At 38.8% G+C, this 18,116-nt stretch overlaps 1 protein-coding gene and 1 long non-coding RNA gene across 3 annotated transcripts; both read left to right on the top strand.

Moving 5' to 3' along the window:
* The first annotated feature begins 228 nt into the window (after positions 1 to 228).
* Positions 229 to 16,098, top strand: LOC140947704 (G-protein coupled receptor 83-like). 2 transcript variants are annotated; one of them, XR_012166998.1, is made up of 3 exons: positions 229 to 847; positions 1,731 to 3,683; positions 15,945 to 16,098. XR_012166998.1 is itself a non-coding variant. In XM_073396880.1 (2 exons), the coding sequence occupies exons 1-2, from the start codon at positions 311 to 313 to the stop codon at positions 2,097 to 2,099; spliced, it is 906 nt and encodes a 301-aa protein (XP_073252981.1). In that variant the 5' UTR covers positions 229 to 310; the 3' UTR covers positions 2,100 to 4,113. The 2 variants fall into 2 exon arrangements, 1 of the variants encoding a protein (XP_073252981.1); XM_073396880.1 differs by lacking the exon at positions 15,945 to 16,098 and having other exon boundaries at positions 1,731 to 4,113.
* LOC140947528 (uncharacterized) lies at positions 7,629 to 10,627 on the top strand. Its single transcript, XR_012166981.1, has 3 exons — positions 7,629 to 7,769; positions 9,582 to 9,728; positions 10,554 to 10,627. It is a non-coding gene; the product is annotated as an uncharacterized lncRNA (long non-coding RNA).
* Positions 16,099 to 18,116: the final 2,018 nt, after the last annotated feature.

The following is an 18,116-nucleotide window of genomic DNA, read 5'->3' as shown; positions in this document are numbered from 1 at the left end:
TTAACACAGTTCCCATGTCACTTATTTAAGTGCGTGCTTCTCCCGGGATGTTCTCGAGAGCGACTTGTGATCGTGTAAAAGATCACGTACAACCCCAGTGTACAAACAATTGACATGGGCTCCTGACCGAGGACTGGGCCAGCTCTGTATCAAAACCGGAAACCGAACATGAAAAGTCTCTGGCACCCAGGCTGTTATACAGAAAGAAACCACGAAATATCGCAGCGTTGATTGGTCCTTCGTTTTTGTCACTTGCATCCATCCCTAGAATCTACAACTTCGCTTGGCGTTAGGGATTGACAGTCAGACCATGCAACTCTACGAGCAATACGCCGTGACTACAGTGTTCGTCTGCCCTTTGTATCTCGCTACTATTATCCTCGGTTCGCTCGGTACTGGTATCGTGATCCATGCTTATGTTACTGACAAAGCCACACATAAAGCCTTCAACTTCCTTCTGACTAACTTGGCCATCGCCGATCTCATAGTCTGCAGTCTGTTTACCCCTCTGCTCTTCTGTTATCGAGTTCACGAGACAGCTGGAATCATAGGCTTCACACCATTATGCGAGTTATTCCTGTTCGTGTCCATGTCCGGTACCTCGCTGATCTTCTTAGTCTTCCCACTGTTGGCATATTGTCGTAAAGATGCCATGCTCCTGCCAGATCATCCTAGGTTTTCTCTGGAGCGAGCACGCATGGTGACGCGTTTATTTTGGGTCCTGAGTATTTTGTCTGGTGTAATGATGGTCGTGATGGCTCGGTGTGACTTGGCAAACAATGATTCTGTCTTCCCATATTTATATCGCTGTTTGATGATCAACCAGAGTCTGGATTTGCACGCTCAGGTTAGACAATTAGCACCATTTAGTACCAAAAAGAGAGGTTTTAACCTTTCAAGTTATTTATTTGCTTTTCTTTAAGTGCCATACCCCCGCAATACCCCCGTTATGCCTTCATACTGATTCATCACAAGATTTACTTTATTTGATTTCAAAAGAAGAAAGAAAGTTAATTTATGAATGAAGTAATCTTAGCGTCATTCGATGTGTTGTCATTAATCTTACGAGGAAACGAGGTTGAGAATGGTCACGGGAGACTATTACGGCATCTCAGCGAAGGGGATGATGGGAAGGTCACCATTCGCGCGCCCCTTAGTTGTGCTCCTCTTGTTTAAAATAGAGAGCTTACGCAACAGGACAGCAGAGAGAAGAGGGTGGCCAAACGTTTATGCGTGACAAACGGGACAGGGCTATTACTTGCGTGCTTTGTCGTGGGCCTCGCTTCACATTCATGTTTTCTGGTCTTTGACAAAAGGATCTGGAAGGTGAAGTTAGGCATAAAATTATGTCAAACAAAATCACAACCTCGTCCCAAGGGAAAACCCAAAGAAAAGCGCCCTGGGAACGAGGTTGACAAAATCATTGTGACGCTAGTAGTTGTAACACGAGGTTTGACGTCTTCTTTCATCTGCCGTCTTGTTACGTTATGAAGGAAGTAAAAGCTACTGAACATGTTTGATAAATAAATTTTTGTTGAATCACCCTTTCAACACTTGCGGAAAAATCAATAACGATGAAAGAAAGGTAATAATGACCCCTGATGGGAGGTTAAAATTACACAAGCCGTTTTTTGGCGTAGAAAATCCGTGACAGCACTAAATGCCTCCTCAGTCGACTGGCATTTTCTCTAGAAATGAAAGTATTTATTGCATTGTTGTTCTCAATTCAGGTTTTTCTTGGCTACTCAATCCCGCTGTTTGGTCTCTCCATAATTGTGACCTTCATTATCTACATTCAAATATACTGCTCAAAAAGTTCGCCAACAGTTACCCTGTCATTTGAAGAGTGGCAGACCACGAAGGTGTGCTTCTGTTCAGCGGTCATTTATGTCGTTTGTTGGACACCATTCGTTCTTGTCCAAATGTCTGGAGTGTTTGTCACCTACACGGAGCTTCATTTTAACCTGCATGGAATGTCCTCTGCAATTGGGGTGCTTGGCTCAGCGCTGAGTTCCTGGCTGTACATTATGGGGATTCCATACTACAAGGCAGAGATGAAAAGGGTGTTGTTCCGACAGAGCTTGGAAAAGAAAGAATAACAAGATAAAGTTAGCGTTGGACCCCATCGGCCTGAACCCCCTTGGACAACTTATGAAGTTTACACAGCGTAGTGTAGTAGTACCATAGTCCCCTCTACTACTGGTAACGGCCACTGACAAAAGTGATTAGGGCTAGGCGGGCACTGACCATACTGATTAGGTTTAAGCCCTGAGAATAGTGATTAGTGGTTGAGCACTGACTCGAAACGCCTTGCTTCTATTTATTGTTAGGGTTGTTTCTATATAGCTACAAATCAAACCTATTCTGAGCAGCAAATCCTCAGTGGCGTGGTGATATAGGAGATGGCAGGAGCCGATTATTCGGCTCCTGGTGATGGACAGCAGACACTAAGCTCTGAGTTCAATTCTTTTCAATCTACACTCGAAATTACACTTTCATGAACATTTGCTGATCAGAAATTTCAAGAGACGTTTAAGAGATAAAGTCTTCAAATAGCCCCATAATGCATAGACATTCGACACAAAAACCGACCCAGACTGAAGCTTCACCTCAAAGCACAAGTGCCCCAAGCTCACGAGTTGTTGCGTAACAGAAATATTTTAAGGGTTTGTGTGGGATGGGGTATTTAGCGATTCTTATAAAGGGCACTAAAATAGAAATAAAACTCATCAAAACTTCCTATCTTGCCTCCTTGTCTTATTCATGGTATGTACTTAGCATTTCTGGTCTTTTCAGCGCGATTCTAGCTAGTTTTAGTTCTAATCGTGTGCCCTCTCTCAAAACCCTCATTCTGTTACGCAACGCTCGTGAACTTGGGGAACCTGTGCTCAAAGTGGCAAAATCAGTACACTCCGTGACGACTGACCGATCGGTCATTAGGTAAAAGAGCCCGTACTACACAGAGATTTTTGCTGAGATTTTCCGTATTTGTGATGTGAAGCCGCGCTTGTAAATTAGTGGCGATTTCATGGTGATTTGTGGCCGCGTTTGTTTCGAGCCTTATTGAATTCAATGAGGGCTTTTATGTCTAAAATACAGAGCCCAAGCGCGAGCGTGTGCATCGAAATTATATAATTGCTATGAAATTGCGCCTTTACTCGTCGCTTACTTGAAAGAGCACTGCCTCCAAGCAACAGTGAATCTATTCATGTTTTTTTACCTAGTAAATTCTGAAATAAACGATTGGGAAAGAAAAGAGAAGGGACTTGGGTCTTCAAAACTAACTAGTCTTACGATATTATGTTCTCCAGTATCGGTTTCGAACAAAACAAAGAAGGAAAGATTACGCGTACTACTGTGTGATGATAAAGGCGACGCCCTCAAGTTTTCTGATATATAAGATCGTGAAACCAAGTTTCTCAAGTCTTATAACCTGCGATCAGGTGCTTTATAGGAATAGTAGGGAGAGGGCATGATCTTGCTGGGCCACAGTTCTGTAACAGTTTCACCGCGATAGATTTTGTTGCAGTTTTGGTTCCATTGTTAAAGGTACGGTAAAACGTTCAACAAAATCGTGCAACGTTTTTTCAACATTGCTGCAAAACGAGTTGAGAAGCGATCGATGTTGCGTGTTTTACTTGCCACGTACATACATGCCTTGCAACGAATCAGGTTGTTGGCAAGTTGCGAAAGTTTGCTGCCGTGTATGTTTGTAAGACAAGTTGACTCATGGGTGGTAAAACGCGCAACAACGCTATTCAACTCGTTTAACAGCAATGTTGCAAAACAAGTTGCACGTTTTTGTTGCCGGTATTACCTTAACTTAACTTTACCATGTGTTTTTGTTTAGCAGGAACCGAGAAGGTTCCTTTGGGGAGAACGTTCTTGGATTCTAGACTGGAAGCGTTGTAAAAGAGAATTTTATCGTTATTCAATATAATTTGAAGAACATTTTAGCTTATATATTAATATATTGCATTCTTTTATATTAGTCTTGTCATAGTGATGTATGGGTCATGAAAGAAGATACATCGTGTATTCTGTATAAACTGACTTAATTCAGTATTCAGTGTATGTTATTTAATTATCTTTAGTTCGTACATGTATCTAGTTAACGTGAAATAAATAAATAAATTATTTATGAAAACAATTACACCACATGTCTGTGTTTCCAGGATCAGATATTGGAGTTGATTCGTAGCCATCAATTTTAAAGCTCCGGGGGCAATAAACACTTGGGTAGAGTTTATCCTGAGGTTGAACTTGGCTCTCGCTTATTTTGCATACCTTGGGCAATGGATTGGATCGACATATTGTGTAGGGCTTTCCAATTTTTTGGCTTTCTTCACATGAGGCGTCGTAACCCTCCTTGTAGGTGGTGGATTGAGGATCATCTTTTAGAATGTATTGTTTACATTCAGGACAATCGGCGAACAAGACGTACTCACCTAGAAAAGAAAGTCATCGGCTTGATAAAAACTCTATCGATATCAGCGGGAAAGGAGTTATGCAAATTGCATGCACTGCGCGACTTTTGATTTTTTTTTTTACTTTAAGCACAAGAGAACGAAGGCTTTGCAGTTTCATTTCAATTTCATTAACTCTTGGATCCGCGCATGCGCAGGAATGACTTAGTGTGAAGGGGATTAAGTGAACAGGAAAGCTGAACCAATAACCATCCAGCCATCTGTTAGCAATTATTAATATTTTGTCGGGATCTATAAAATCGAATGTTATTCGGAGAGAACGAGAAGGAATGGGGCAATGGAGGAATTTGGCAGAATTTTTAAAAATGCATGCGCCAAAATAATCGATATTTCGTATTTTCTTCCCAAACTGTTTTTTGCTGGCGATTAAATTACTCAACAGTCAGCCCTTACTGGATTTTATGTATGTTTCTTTCCTCAGTTTTCACCCTTTGGAATTACGGAAATTTCGTTGATATTTTATCGCAAATGTTCCGGCGTTTGAATAGTCTAGTTTCGAATTAAAAATTACGGCTGAATACAAACATTAACGACACATTCATATAGGGTTAACCTCGACGTAAAGTAAAATATTCAGAAATTCCGGGAAGTAAGTATTTGAAATTTGAATATACACAATAGACAGAGTAATAAACAGGTCTTTTTCTCGTTGGAATTTGTAAATATATTACTTCAGATGAAGGCTAAGAGCTGCTAAGGCTGTAAAAAATGCGTCTTCAGTTCTTTAATTCAGCGGTCATAGGAACTCGAAACTGGACTATTAACTTTCACTACTTTCTGCTATTTTTCATTCCTTCAATTTTTCCATTCGCTTGATCTTTCTTGGCGCCTTAACTGAATTTGCACCATAGATTCGAAAAGTCTAGTTTAACTGGACGAGATTGTCCTTTGGTTAGTCACTATCATCAGTTGTCTTATATATAGGCAGAAAAAGTTAAACAATTGAAAGTTAATTGTATCATAGAAGCGAGCAGGCTTAGGCGTACTTGCGCGATTTCGGGAAGCTGGTTATTGATTTTTGAGTTTCGCCCTTTTCGAGTTAAAAATTTGAAGATACTGTCAGACAGGAACACCCGCTTGGTAGTACTAAATTAAGCAAAGCTTTTAACACGATATTGTGAAGTTTGTGTAAGAAATGATAAATTTAGTACGAGAAAAGAAAAGAAAATATGTTTATTACAAAACAATTGGTTTGAAAGGGAATAAAGCGTAGTGATCGGCCTATCCGAAACCTTCTCAGTAAATCGTCAAATTTTGAATACAATATTAAAAAAAAAATGTTTATTGTTTATTGTTTTGTTTGACATAAATTGTACAAATCAAATAAAATCTAATTATTTAAAGTCTCATGGCGAGGAAGCCCAAGAGAAGCCACCGGGCTTATAAGGAATGGGCTCCCTCAGTTAGATAATTAGAACAAAATATTTTCATAATTACACATGGGAAAATCAATGGCAGAGCTACAGTAAATCTTAAAATAAATATATTAGATAGTCGTACTAATCATAGTTCATAATACTGAATAAAGTTTTCGAAAATAGAGTTAGGCGGTAACTCTTTTCGTATTTAACAATGTAAAAAAATTGCTTTCATGATCAATTGAGGCCCTATACGATCTATACGACTTCCTTAAACACACTCTGGCCTACCCCAAAGTATCAAAAGTCGATTAGCTTCGTACAGCTTTTAAAGTTCAAACTCCTTGCCAATTTTGTAAGTACAAATTTAATATTTTCAGTTATGTACATTTAACTTACAATAAAGAGTGTTGATTAGATGCCACTATTATCCTGATGTTGAAAAAGCGAAAAAAAAATAAACAAAGTTATTAATTATAATTCAATTAAAAAGACTGGCACCTTAAACATGGTGAAATTGTGCAATGAACTTACATTATTAAAGATTCGTAGATATATATAGGGGCACCACTCACCAAGTGATTTAGCACATCATCCACTCGATATGCTTTACAGTTAATCCAAACTTCTTCTTCATTTTCTTCGTTCGACTTTTCCTTATTATTATTCATTACCTAACAAGAGGTCCGGGCACGTTGTTTAGTTTGTCCCTCATTTTCCTATAATAGCCGAAAAGGGTTATTAAATGAACAAAGTAAATTCATCAATTGAATAGAACACCAAAAAGGTCACAAGGTCATAACTGGTAACCAGTTAAAAAGCCTTAAACTTGGTGAGACGTGACGAGACAATAGCGGATTTCGAAAGGGGATGAAGAGTTTCAGCCCAACCGCAGTTTCTCGAGTTACTGCCACAAGATGGCTAAAGACAAACATGAAAGAACTAAGCATCATTTCAGGGAAAAACACCGATTTGTAACCATAATACAATGCAAAGATTAGTAGAAAAAGAGGCACCAGTCATAGTGATGACTTGAATAAGCAAATGAGCCAGGACACCTGTCCACCTTCTAGGATTAAACTTACATCATGGTGTAGTTTTTTAAGTGGAACTTTTCTTTTATTCACATTTACCGCCATAGAGGTTGTTGTTGATTAGTTTGTCACTATTATTCTGGGGTTGAATAGACGCAAACTTAAATATCAGTCAAATTGAGCTTAATCAAGATGACATCGAATTGAGTTAAACATCACCCTTTTGGCTTGTCAAACTCTACTGACGACATTTTGAACGGGCAAAAACAAAAACACCGATTTGACACCATAATACAATGCAAAGATTAGTAGAAAAAGAGGCACCAGTCATAGTGATGACTTGAATAAACAAATGAGCCAGGACACCTGACCACCTTCTAGGATTAAACTTACATCATGGGGTAGTTTTTTTAAGTGGAACTTTCTTTTATTCACATTTACTGCCATAGAGGTTGTTGATTAGTTTTTCACTATTATTCTGGGGTTGAATAGACGCAAACTTAAATATCAATCAAATTGAGCTTAATCAAGATGACATCGAATTGAGTTAAACATCACCCTTTTGGCTTGTCAAACTCTACTGACGACATTTTGAATGGGCTGGCCAACTTATATACCTGGGTTGACAGATTTCTAAAAATAAATATTACCCTGCGCTAGACAAAATTAAACCCCTCTAAATTCTATACTCGAAACCAGATTAATCGTTTTGAAAACCATACCCATGGTAGCAGAGCATTCCTATATAGCCCATATATGGTACTGTCTCAAGGACCTCTTCTTCCATTACTGACCCTCCCCTGTCAAAAAAGGGTTATGTCATTGTTAAGCTCCATTCCATCCATCGCCAACCATCAAGAGGTGAAGACGAAAACACGTTTGGACAGTTGGTAAGCATCCCTAGTTTTCTGATTTGTTTATTTGTTTGTTTTTTATCTTCTTTCTTAAAATAAAAGACTTTTGACTTAAGTACTTGAGCTGGAAAATATATGGTTTTTTAACAACTTGAAATCTACCCAGTTTAACACTAAGAACTCGAAGTACGAATTTCAAGGATTGTTCTCGAATCTCTTTTTTATTGTTATTTGTTAAAATGAATTAGCCAGTTATTTTGAATCATGATCAAATGCTGAGTAAAAATGGCACAGAAACAAGCTGAGAAACCCAAAGAAACCATGAAGTTCACACTGATAACAGCGATGTAGGCTTCCTGAATTATGTTAATTTTATTACCGTGAGGATAATTGGAGCGATAGGAGCAACATAGATTCCATTAGACACAAAGACATTTTTTAAAAGTTGATTTCATTCTGTGTTTGGAGAGCTGATGAAAACAAAATATACTTGAATCAACGTGTCTAGATCTCTATAGATTGGGATTTTTTAAAAGATAGTAAAGCAATACCAAGGGAGTCTTTTCAGTCTTGCCAATACAAGAAAACATAACCCGATTTATGTTCTCTGGCCAATATTGACGAATACCAGTAAACTGATAAGGTATTTAATTTGGCCATTGCAACCAACAGAAAAACGTAAGAAAGTTTACTTTGATTTCAGACGCTAAAAGAAGGGTTTAGTCCTTCCTACACGGCTTAGGGACATCACTGTTTCTAACCAAATTTAACCAAATTTAACCAAATTTATTAACTAATCGATCGTTAAATAATGGCAGGTTACTATAAGTTAAGAGTGACCCCAGTATAACCAGTTGACAGGACGCTAGGATTTCCGTCGAAAAATTTGACCGAGAAAAATCGGCTTAATTGCTATTCTGTCATTTAATTTTTATATTAAAAACTAAACTTGCTTTTAAAAGACTTTTGGGTTTCTGGGCGGAGTTGCGACGCGACATGAAGCCCTGTGCGGAAAATTAACTCCCCACGTTCCTTCCTCATAAAGATCCATAATGTAGTTGAAGTCCAGGTATAATGATTTACTCTTCTAGATGATGTACTGCACGAAAGTTTGTTGACGCAATCAGATCGATCTCGTTTTATGGGAAAATGCCAACAAATGCGATTCAATTTTGAAAGCAAGGTCCAACTTACAAAAAAAGAAGGACCGCGGATCCCAATAAAGGATCTCTGAATCAGCTATAACTGAAAATATAGAAACAAAAAATTAATAGCAAGGCTGATTTTACGGTCGGAAATATATATTTCTTTTACCAATATTTCGGAAGGCACGGCCTTCCTTCTTCAGGGTCTTACATACAAACCAAACGACGACTCAAAGACCGTTTCATGTCACCCGGACGATCATTGAGTCAACCTACTTAAAAAATGACTTTATGTTTAAGATTATAAAATGGATATAGCTGTAACGAGTATTATTTTAGTAATTAGAGAACTAACTAACCATTCATGTAAATAGAGGATATTACACGGTGGCTTGAAGATATGAATTTTATTTTCTCGTGGCAAAAACAATTGTGGCTGGTGGTACTCCACATAATGTTGTTTGTTTGCTAGAAAATCTATTATTATAATTTACAATTTGTCTTCTGTTAGTTAGATAGTTTTTATCCCATAATACTAGTATTTTCAATAAGCATATTGGATGATTAACAATCATGTCAAATTTTTGGATAGATCAAGAAATATTCCAACTGTTAATTCATTGTTTTCAAATGCTTATTTTTGGAGTTATAGCAGTTATTGCCATCTCAGTCGGTAAACTAGTAACAAGTGTTTTTTTATTAGCAGACACACTGATAAATATGACCAAGACGAAACTATCAACGATTTATCGCTTCATTGTCTTGGTGTTATTTCTGGTGTCTTGGGTTTCTCTTGGGACGGCGGCTAAGGATGAACAATTCCCCAGCGCAGGCAGAAATGGCATAAAAGGTAAGAAAATAGATTATGTTTCTTTAACACAGTCGCAGGTGGCACCACATGGAGAGGCAGCTGTCAGTTGTAACACAGATATCTTTAAAATGAAACAAATACAACCGCTATACCCTTTATCCCTTAAGGCGAGCCAAATGGAAGCATGACGGGACCATTTTGGGGTAAAAACTGACTTGCAAATGCGCAACTTTAATAAATCCTCAAGCTACGATAAAACGGGCAACAAAAATGGTTCAACATATTTTCTAACATGGCTGCAAAGGGAGTTCAAGCTATGATGCTCGTTTTACCACCCTGAATAGCATGATTTGTTGCAATACGTAGTAATTTGTGGTAAGTAAAACACTCGGTTCCTAATGTTCTGAACTGAGTCAACTTTAGAAGGATTTGTATGGAGTCATCGGAGCATAACTGGGCTAATATCTCAGAGACAATTTGCCCCGAAATGCTAGTTTTTGGCAAGTAGTCCTCTTGGATGCTGTTCTTTCAGAATACCCTGACAAATCCCATAATTTCACAAATATATTTTTTATGACGTCACACTTTAGAACTCGTTTTGTAGCAACGTTGCAAAAAAGTTGCGCAATTTTTGTTTTGTTTTACGTTACCTTAAAGGTTAAACGAACAGTAAAAAAAATATTATCGAAGAGGAGATATTTTGAGCCTGCGATCCTGACTGTTTGAACCAAAACTGATTTATTAGTTTACAGCCAATCACAGATTTTTTTGAACCTCCGATGTTTTATACCACTTTTCATTTATTAGCATTTAGGAGGTTCGAAAAATCAGAATTTTACAAATTAGGTTTTTTTTCTTGGTTAGAATCCACCGCAGACGAAGGTGATAGGAGAACAGTTGTCGATCGTAGTACAGCTCCCAGCAGGGGACGCCATCGCGGCAAAGGTGGCAAAGAACCCTCAAAGAAGATCTCAAAGAACCAGGAAAGTGGCGGGGAAAAAGGTAGTAGTTCCGCTTGTCCAGAGTCCAAGGGAACTGGTTCCAAGTGTAGGTCAGGACCAAATGATCCTGGATGTGTATATATGATAAAAATGTCTGGGGGTTCTGGTCCCCACACACCGCCACCACTCTACAAGGTGGGTTTTACAAACAATCTCATTCAACGAAAATCAGACCTTAAAGCGGGGAACCCTTTCAAGTTGAAATACTTTCAAATTTGGCCTGTTTGCAGAAAGTCTGACGCAGAAGGAAAGGCGAAACGAAAACTTAGAAGCGAACGGCTAAACTATCAAGAGAATTACGGTACTGGAGGAGGAACTGAGTGGTACGAGCTCCCTAATCCAGGCGGTCTACAAGAATTAGAGAGACTCGTCCACTGCGAAATTGACGAATATATTGATGAGAGCGATGCAGCTCAAAGCAGGTGCACACACTCAGACGTCATCTCGAGCGACCTAGTAGACTCGTTAACTTATCCGAATCATGCTCCTAATCAAGCAAGCGCAGTCATGGCCACAAATTATGACCACCTGAACCCACAGTCTACGGGCGGTTACATCGAGAAATGGCGGCAATCTCTCTCAAAAGGAAATGTATTGCATGTTAAATATAACTGTAAATAAAAATTCCCTGAAGTTACCTGTGATAGTTGCTAAAGTCGTTCTTACTCAAGAAGCACATAATAAATCCACTCTGAGTCTGTCTGACCCTGTCTGTTTTAATGATCTTTAATGTACGCATATTCTCCCACTGGGGGTGGGTACCCAACAAAGTTTTATACGGAAACGCTCCTCCACGAGGCCCAATCCCTCGTCCTTTTAAATAACAAATTTTAACCAAAAATGTACCCATTTTGTTTACCTTCTTCTGGCAAATGGTACCCATTTCATGTACTTAGTTTAGTACTCTGCATACCTTTTAATTGCGCGCTGTAAGAGAACTCTCTTTGAAAAATAAATAAATCACAAGACCAGAACGTTCTCTCAACTTTTTCACAACCATAAAATGCATTTGTTAGGCCGCATGGGCCTTTTGACAGACTGGATGGACATATTTCCCTACCCTTTCTTATAGCGGCCAGGCAGTAATGAAGCAAGAGTAGACTTTGGCATGCCGCACTACGTATACACACACTGGCAGACCACCCATCAGTGTTTTGTACTTAATGGAAGAAATACAGACTAATGTTACAAATAGTGAACTGTTAAAAAAATGTTCCACTAGTATTCCTAGTAGCCTCGCAACTCTTTGAAACCTCTAATTTTATCGAACCCTTATATGTCGTCGCACTAGATCTTTCAATTAAAGTTCCACTGACAACTTTGTTCCTTCGGTCCTGTGGGGCTTTGTGACAGTTGCCAGGCGCCTAATTCCAGCCTAATGCGAGGGTCTCAATGGGGTGGTGGCTTTTACGGTTATCGGCTAAAATTTCGGCTCTTTTACGGCTATCGGTTAAGTTTTTTCAGTTACGGTTAACAAAAAAGCTAAAAACTAATTTTTTTTGTTTCAAAGAGTTAAATATTAATAAACCTGTATTTTTTCTAACTTTAAACAAGAGAGAATGATCTCTCTTGTTTATGAATAAAGTAATCTTAGCGTCCTTCGATGCTTTTTCGTTAATCTTACCGACCTTAGTTTTGTAAGACAACAGCTCACATGCTGTCCAGTATCTGACTCGTCCCCAGTCATCTCTCATTATTTGTAGGCAGTCACGAAACGTTCGCGGGAGACTACAACGGCATCCCAGCGAAGGGGATGATGGGAAGGTCACCCTTCTTAGGTCTTGACACAAATATCCGGATATTTTTTGAGATATTTAGAACACATGTAGAAGTTTCCGAGATTTTTATAAGATTTTGGGATATTTAGAAAAAATTATCGCTTTTTTTTGGCTGTTTTCCAGCTTTTCCTCGCTATTTTTCTTGACAGAATACTCAGTTCTATCGTTCTATGCTACAAATAATCCAGTTCAGCGGTTTCCCATTTGAATAATGTATTTTATATCACTAGACATTAGCAGCCATTTATAATACTAATGTAGTCACAATCTCTGACATACAATTCAGCTTCCGCTGCGGAAAAATTTGGCCTAAAGGATTCAAAATCGTCTTATTTTTAAAACAAAGTACGAGATATTTCAAGATATTAAGAAAATTTTTTGGGACATTTAGACATTTGTTTGAGAATTTCCAGAGGGATATTTAGGCGATTTTTATGTGATATTTGTGTCAAGGCCTACCCTTGGTTGTGCTCCTCTTGTTAATAGTGAGCTTACGCAACAGGACGGTAGAGAGAAGAGGGTGGCAAAACGTTTATGTTTAACAAACGGGACAGGGCTATTACTCGCGTGTTTTGTCGTAAGCCTCGCTTGACGGTAATGTTTTCTGGGGCCCGTTTCTCGAAAGTCCCGTTAATTTTTCGGGCCCGAAATCAAATATTCAAATCGAAATAAAAAGAATAACAGCGCGGGTCCTGGATAGCAAACTACTCCATTTTGTTTCGTTAACTGATGGTTTTATCACGTTAGATGCAAAACTATTGAAACCTCGATCTTTAATGGAAACGGAGACAGCTTACCGGGCCCGTTAATTATCGGGACCTTCGAGAAACGGGCCCCTGGTCTTTGACAAAAGGATCTGTTTAAAGGAAGGTGAAGTTAGGCAGAAAATTATGTCAAACAAAATCATTGTGACGCTAGCGTTTGTCACACGAGGTTTGATGTCTTCTTTCATCTGCCGTCCATTTGCATTAGAGCGATTGTCGTATGACCTTGAAATGAAAACGCTCGAGCGAAACGGAAACAACAAAAGAACGGAAATAGAGCGATTTGATTGGTTTATCGAACGGATACAAACGCACCTGGCTTTTGGTTGGTTAAGCGAACGCTCGGCTGAAAAAACTTCATGCCCGAAGAACTTTCTAGAACTCGCTTTGACGTCATACTGCAACACTATTGGTCAATCGAACAATGCCTTCTCCATATTAGGGTTTTCTTTTGGCGGGAAAACGAAGAGTCCATGTTTTTTTCTTTTCAGCCATTGGCTGATAAAACAAATAACAAACACTTACCGAAACCATTTTTCAAGGACATACGAAAATCGCTCCATGAAGGAAGTAAAAGCTACTGTGCCCGTTTGATCCCATTAAATTTTTGTTGCATCACCCTTTCAACACTTGAGGCAAAATTAGTAACGATAAAAGAAAGGTAATAATGAACCCTGGTGAGAGGTATTAATTACACAAGCCGTTTTTTGGCGTAGAAAATCTGTGACAGCACTAAATGCCTCCTCAGTCGACTGACATTTTCTCTAGAAATGAAAGTATTTACTGCATTGTTGTTCTAAATTCAGGTTTTTCTTGGCTACTCAATCCCGCTGTTTGGTCTCTCCATAACTGTGACCTTCATCATCTACATTCAAATATACTGCTCAAAAAGTTCGCCAACAGTTACCCTGTCATTTGAAGAGTGGCAGACCACGAAGCTGTGTTTCTGGTCAGCGGTCATTTATGTCGTTTGTTGGACACCATTCGTTCTTGTCCAAATATCTGGAGTGTTTGGCGGAGCTTCATTTTAACCTGCATGGAATGTCCTCTGCATTTGGGGTGCTCGGCTCAGCGCTGAGTTCCTGGCTGTACATTATAGGGATTCCATACTACAAGGCAGAGATGAAAAGGGTGTTGTTCCGACAAAGCTTGGAAAAGAAAGAATAACAAGAGAAAGTTAGCATTAGACCCCATCGGCCTGAACCCCCTTGGACAACTTATGAACTTTACACAGCGTAGTGTAGCTGTAGTACCATTGTCCCCTCTACTTCTAGTAACGACCACCGCCAAAAGCTATAAGGGTTAGGCGGGCAATGACCATACTGATTAGGGTTAAGCCCTAAAAATAGTGATTAGTGGTTGAGTACTGACTCGAAACGCTTTGCTTCTATTTAGTGTTAGGGTTGTTTCTATATAGCTACAAATCAAACCTATTCTTAGTAGCAAATCCTCAGTGGCGTGGTGATATAGGAGATGGACTGCAGACACTACGCTCTGAGTTCGTTCTCTTCAATCTACATTCGAAATTACACTCTCATGAACATTTGCTGATCAAAAATTTCAAGAGACGTTTAAGAGATAAAGTCTCCAAATAGCCCCATATTGCATAGACATTCGACACAAAAACCGACCCAGACGCAAACTTAATCTCAATGCACAGGTACCCCAAGCTCACGAGTTGCTGCTTAAAAGAAATATTTTAAGGGTTTGTATAGGATGGGGCACTTAGCGATTCTTATATAAGGCACTAAAATAGAAATAAAAACTCATCCAAACTTCTTATTTTGCCTCCTTGTCTTATTCATGGCATGTACTTAGCATTTCTGCTCTTTTCAGCGCGATTCTAGCGCGTTTTAGTTCTACCGTTGCTCTCTCTCAAAACCCTTCGACTCGTGAACTTGGGGGACCTGTGCTCAAAGTGGCAAAATCATTGCAATCATGAAAGCTCACCGATCGGTCATCAGGTGATAGAGCCCGTACTACACAGAGATTTTTGCTGAAATTTTCCGTATTTGTGATTTTAAGCCGCGCTTGTAAATTAGTGGCGATTTTCATGGTGATTTGTGGCCGCGATTGTTTCGAAACTTATCGAATTCAGTGAGGGCGATTATATCTAAAATACAGAGCCCAGGCGCGAGCGTGTGCATCGGAACTATATAATGGCTATGAAATTGCGCCTTTACTCGTCGCTTACTTGAAAGAGCACTGCCTCCAAGCAACAGTGAATCTATTCAAGTTTTTTTTTTTACCGAGTAAATTCTGAAATAAACGACTGGGAAAGAAAAGAGAGGGGACATGGATCTTCAAAACTAACAAGTCGTACGATATTATGCTCTTCAGTATCGGCTTCGAACAAAACAAAGAAGGAAAGATTACGCGTACTACTGTGTGATAATAAAGGCGACGCCCTCAGATTTTCTGGTATATAAGATCGTGAAACCAAGTTTCTCAAGTGTTATATCCTGCGATCAGGTGCTTTATAGGAATAGTAGGGAGAGGGAATGATCTTGCTGGGTCACAGGTCCGTAACCGTATCACCGCGATGGATTTTGTTGTAGTTTTGGTTCTATTATTAAAAGTACGGTAAAACGTGCAACAAAATCGTGCAACTTTTTTTCAACATTGCTGCAAAACGAGTTGAAAAGCGATCAATGTTACGTGTTTTACTTGCCACGTACATACATGCCTTGCAACGAATCAGGTTTTTGGCAGGTTGCGAAAGTTTGCTGCTGTGTATGTTGCGCGTTTTACCGGCCCAAGGCAAACCTGTTTTTTATTTCAGTAACTAACATAATTCCCATGTATGGCCTTATTACTCCCGCGTAATTTTATCCAATCAGAAGTCAGTATTTGCAACCTCCAACGACCTGATTTGTTGCGAGACAGGGTTGATTCGTGGGTGGTAAAACGCGCAACAACGCTATTCAACTCGTTTAACAGCAATGTTGCAAAAGAAGATGCACGTTTTTGTTGCCAGTATTACCGTAACTTAACTTTACCATTTGTTTTTGTTTAGCAGGAACCGAGAAGGTTCCTTTGGGGAGAACGTTCTTGGATTCTAGACTGGAAGCGTTGTAAAAGAGAATTTTATCGTTATTCAATATAGTTTGAAGAACATTTTAGCTTATATAATAATATATTGCATTCTTTTATTAGTTTTGTCATGTGATGCATGGGGATTGAGAGAAGATACATCGTGTATTCTGTATAAACTGACTTAATTATTCATTGTATGTTATTTAATTATCTTTAGTTAGTGCATGTATCTAGTTAACGTGAAATAAATAAATACGAAGCACAGCCTTCTCAGTTTTATTTGCCCCCATTGAAGTTATCAGATTTTTTGTGCTCTCGATGGTATGCTCCATTTCTAAATCATTTGGCAAGTTGACTCCAATTTTCCCTTTCTTGTTGGTCCCTCTTCCCCAAATAACACGTTTGGACACCTGGTGGGTCAGCATGCACTTTACTGAAGTTAGGAGGTACATTTCTTCAATCGCATACTTGGACAATTTGTTATTGGTTTTGAAAACCCACAAAAGGTATTTCCAATAACATTTCTATCTCCATCACCTTCATGAATTGTGTCATTCAGTTGCATAAGAACTATGAACAGTTCAATCAAAGAGAGGCCATAATTCTGGACTTTGTCATCGACTGTCACACCCAAGTGGAAAACATGGTAGTCAACAAACTTCCCAAGCACCTTATCAAAGTGTTCCTTCTTTGCCTCCAAGCTTGCATTTTGTTCAGGGAAATTTTTTGTAGGCTCACTTTCAGTGTTTTTCATACCAAAGAGTTCTAGGAAAGCTTCCACTAAGTAAGCCCTTGCAACTGACACAAAGAACTCCTCATATGCATCAGGGTTGTTTTTGACAGTTGTTGGAACATTGTAGTGCATAATACGCTCTCTAAAATACTTCAGTGTACCAATTTCACGTGTTGAATTCTGGTTCATCAGGACATCATTAATGAGCTGAAAATAAATACAAAACAATAATAATTATTGTTATTTAAATTATGTAATTTATTTTGCCAAGTAGAATCCAAACTCGACAATTGAAAAGTGGGCTATGAAATGTCCCTCAGCCTTTTTATTCAATGTGTTAAGAACTGTTTTGTATAAAAGAGCTTTTGATTAATCTCTGCTTTGTTTTATATATTTATATGAAGAAGAGATGATTATTACTATCATTACAATATAGATATAGTATTAGGAAACTTAAAGAATTCAACCATCTTTTCTGATTAAGTGTGTCATAGGCAGCCAGATTTAATAAATCCAGTTTGTACTTTTATGCTCAACAGTTGTTGAACGGAAAAGCACTAGATTAAGTATAAAAATCCAAATAATAGTATGTAACTCTTGCAGTCACCATATATATTACATATGTTGCATAGCTGTACTTACAGTTAAGAATGCTTGCTTTGTATGAAAGAGCTCTATAACATCAGGCTGAGAATGTTCCAGTCGGTCCTTAGAAGTGTGAGCTCCAGCCCTTAGTTTACGCCCATACGTAAAATGCACTCTTGTCAACTGATCGCCACCAGATGGACAGTTAAAGTCAGCTGCGATGTGGGTTTCTTGTTCAGGACCTTCATTATCTGTAGCTGCTTTAAATATTGTTTCAAATGTGGCAGATGTCTACCACATCTGCATATTTTTTTTTCATCTTTGAATTGAATTGGCAGTGGAAACACTTCTGACTTCGAGCTCATTTCATTGGTGTACCTGTGCAGAATGTGCTGTGGTACCAGCTTCTTAACTGCTGCAAATTGAGGTTGTTTGAAGAATTCTAAAAAGATTCTCCCCACAAGAACTTTGAAAACTGACTGAAGTTTTTTGACTTCCTCTGAGGTAAGGAGGTAACTCTCCTTAGAAAA

This window comes from Porites lutea, chromosome 9 (genome assembly GCF_958299795.1).
Source record: "Porites lutea chromosome 9, jaPorLute2.1, whole genome shotgun sequence".
Lineage (NCBI taxonomy): Eukaryota > Metazoa > Cnidaria > Anthozoa > Scleractinia > Poritidae > Porites > Porites lutea.
This window is presented reverse-complemented; position numbering and strand designations above follow the sequence as displayed.

What these genes read in the sequence shown, in the direction of transcription:
- LOC140947704 (XM_073396880.1), top strand. Translation starts at nt 311, where the DNA reads ATGCAACTCTACGAGCAATACGCCGTGACTACAGTGTTCGTCTGCCCT. An exon ending in GTCTGGATTTGCACGCTCAG is followed by an intron (nt 848 to 1,730) that starts GTTAGACAATTA and finishes TTCTCAATTCAG; the next exon opens with GTTTTTCTTGGCTACTCAAT.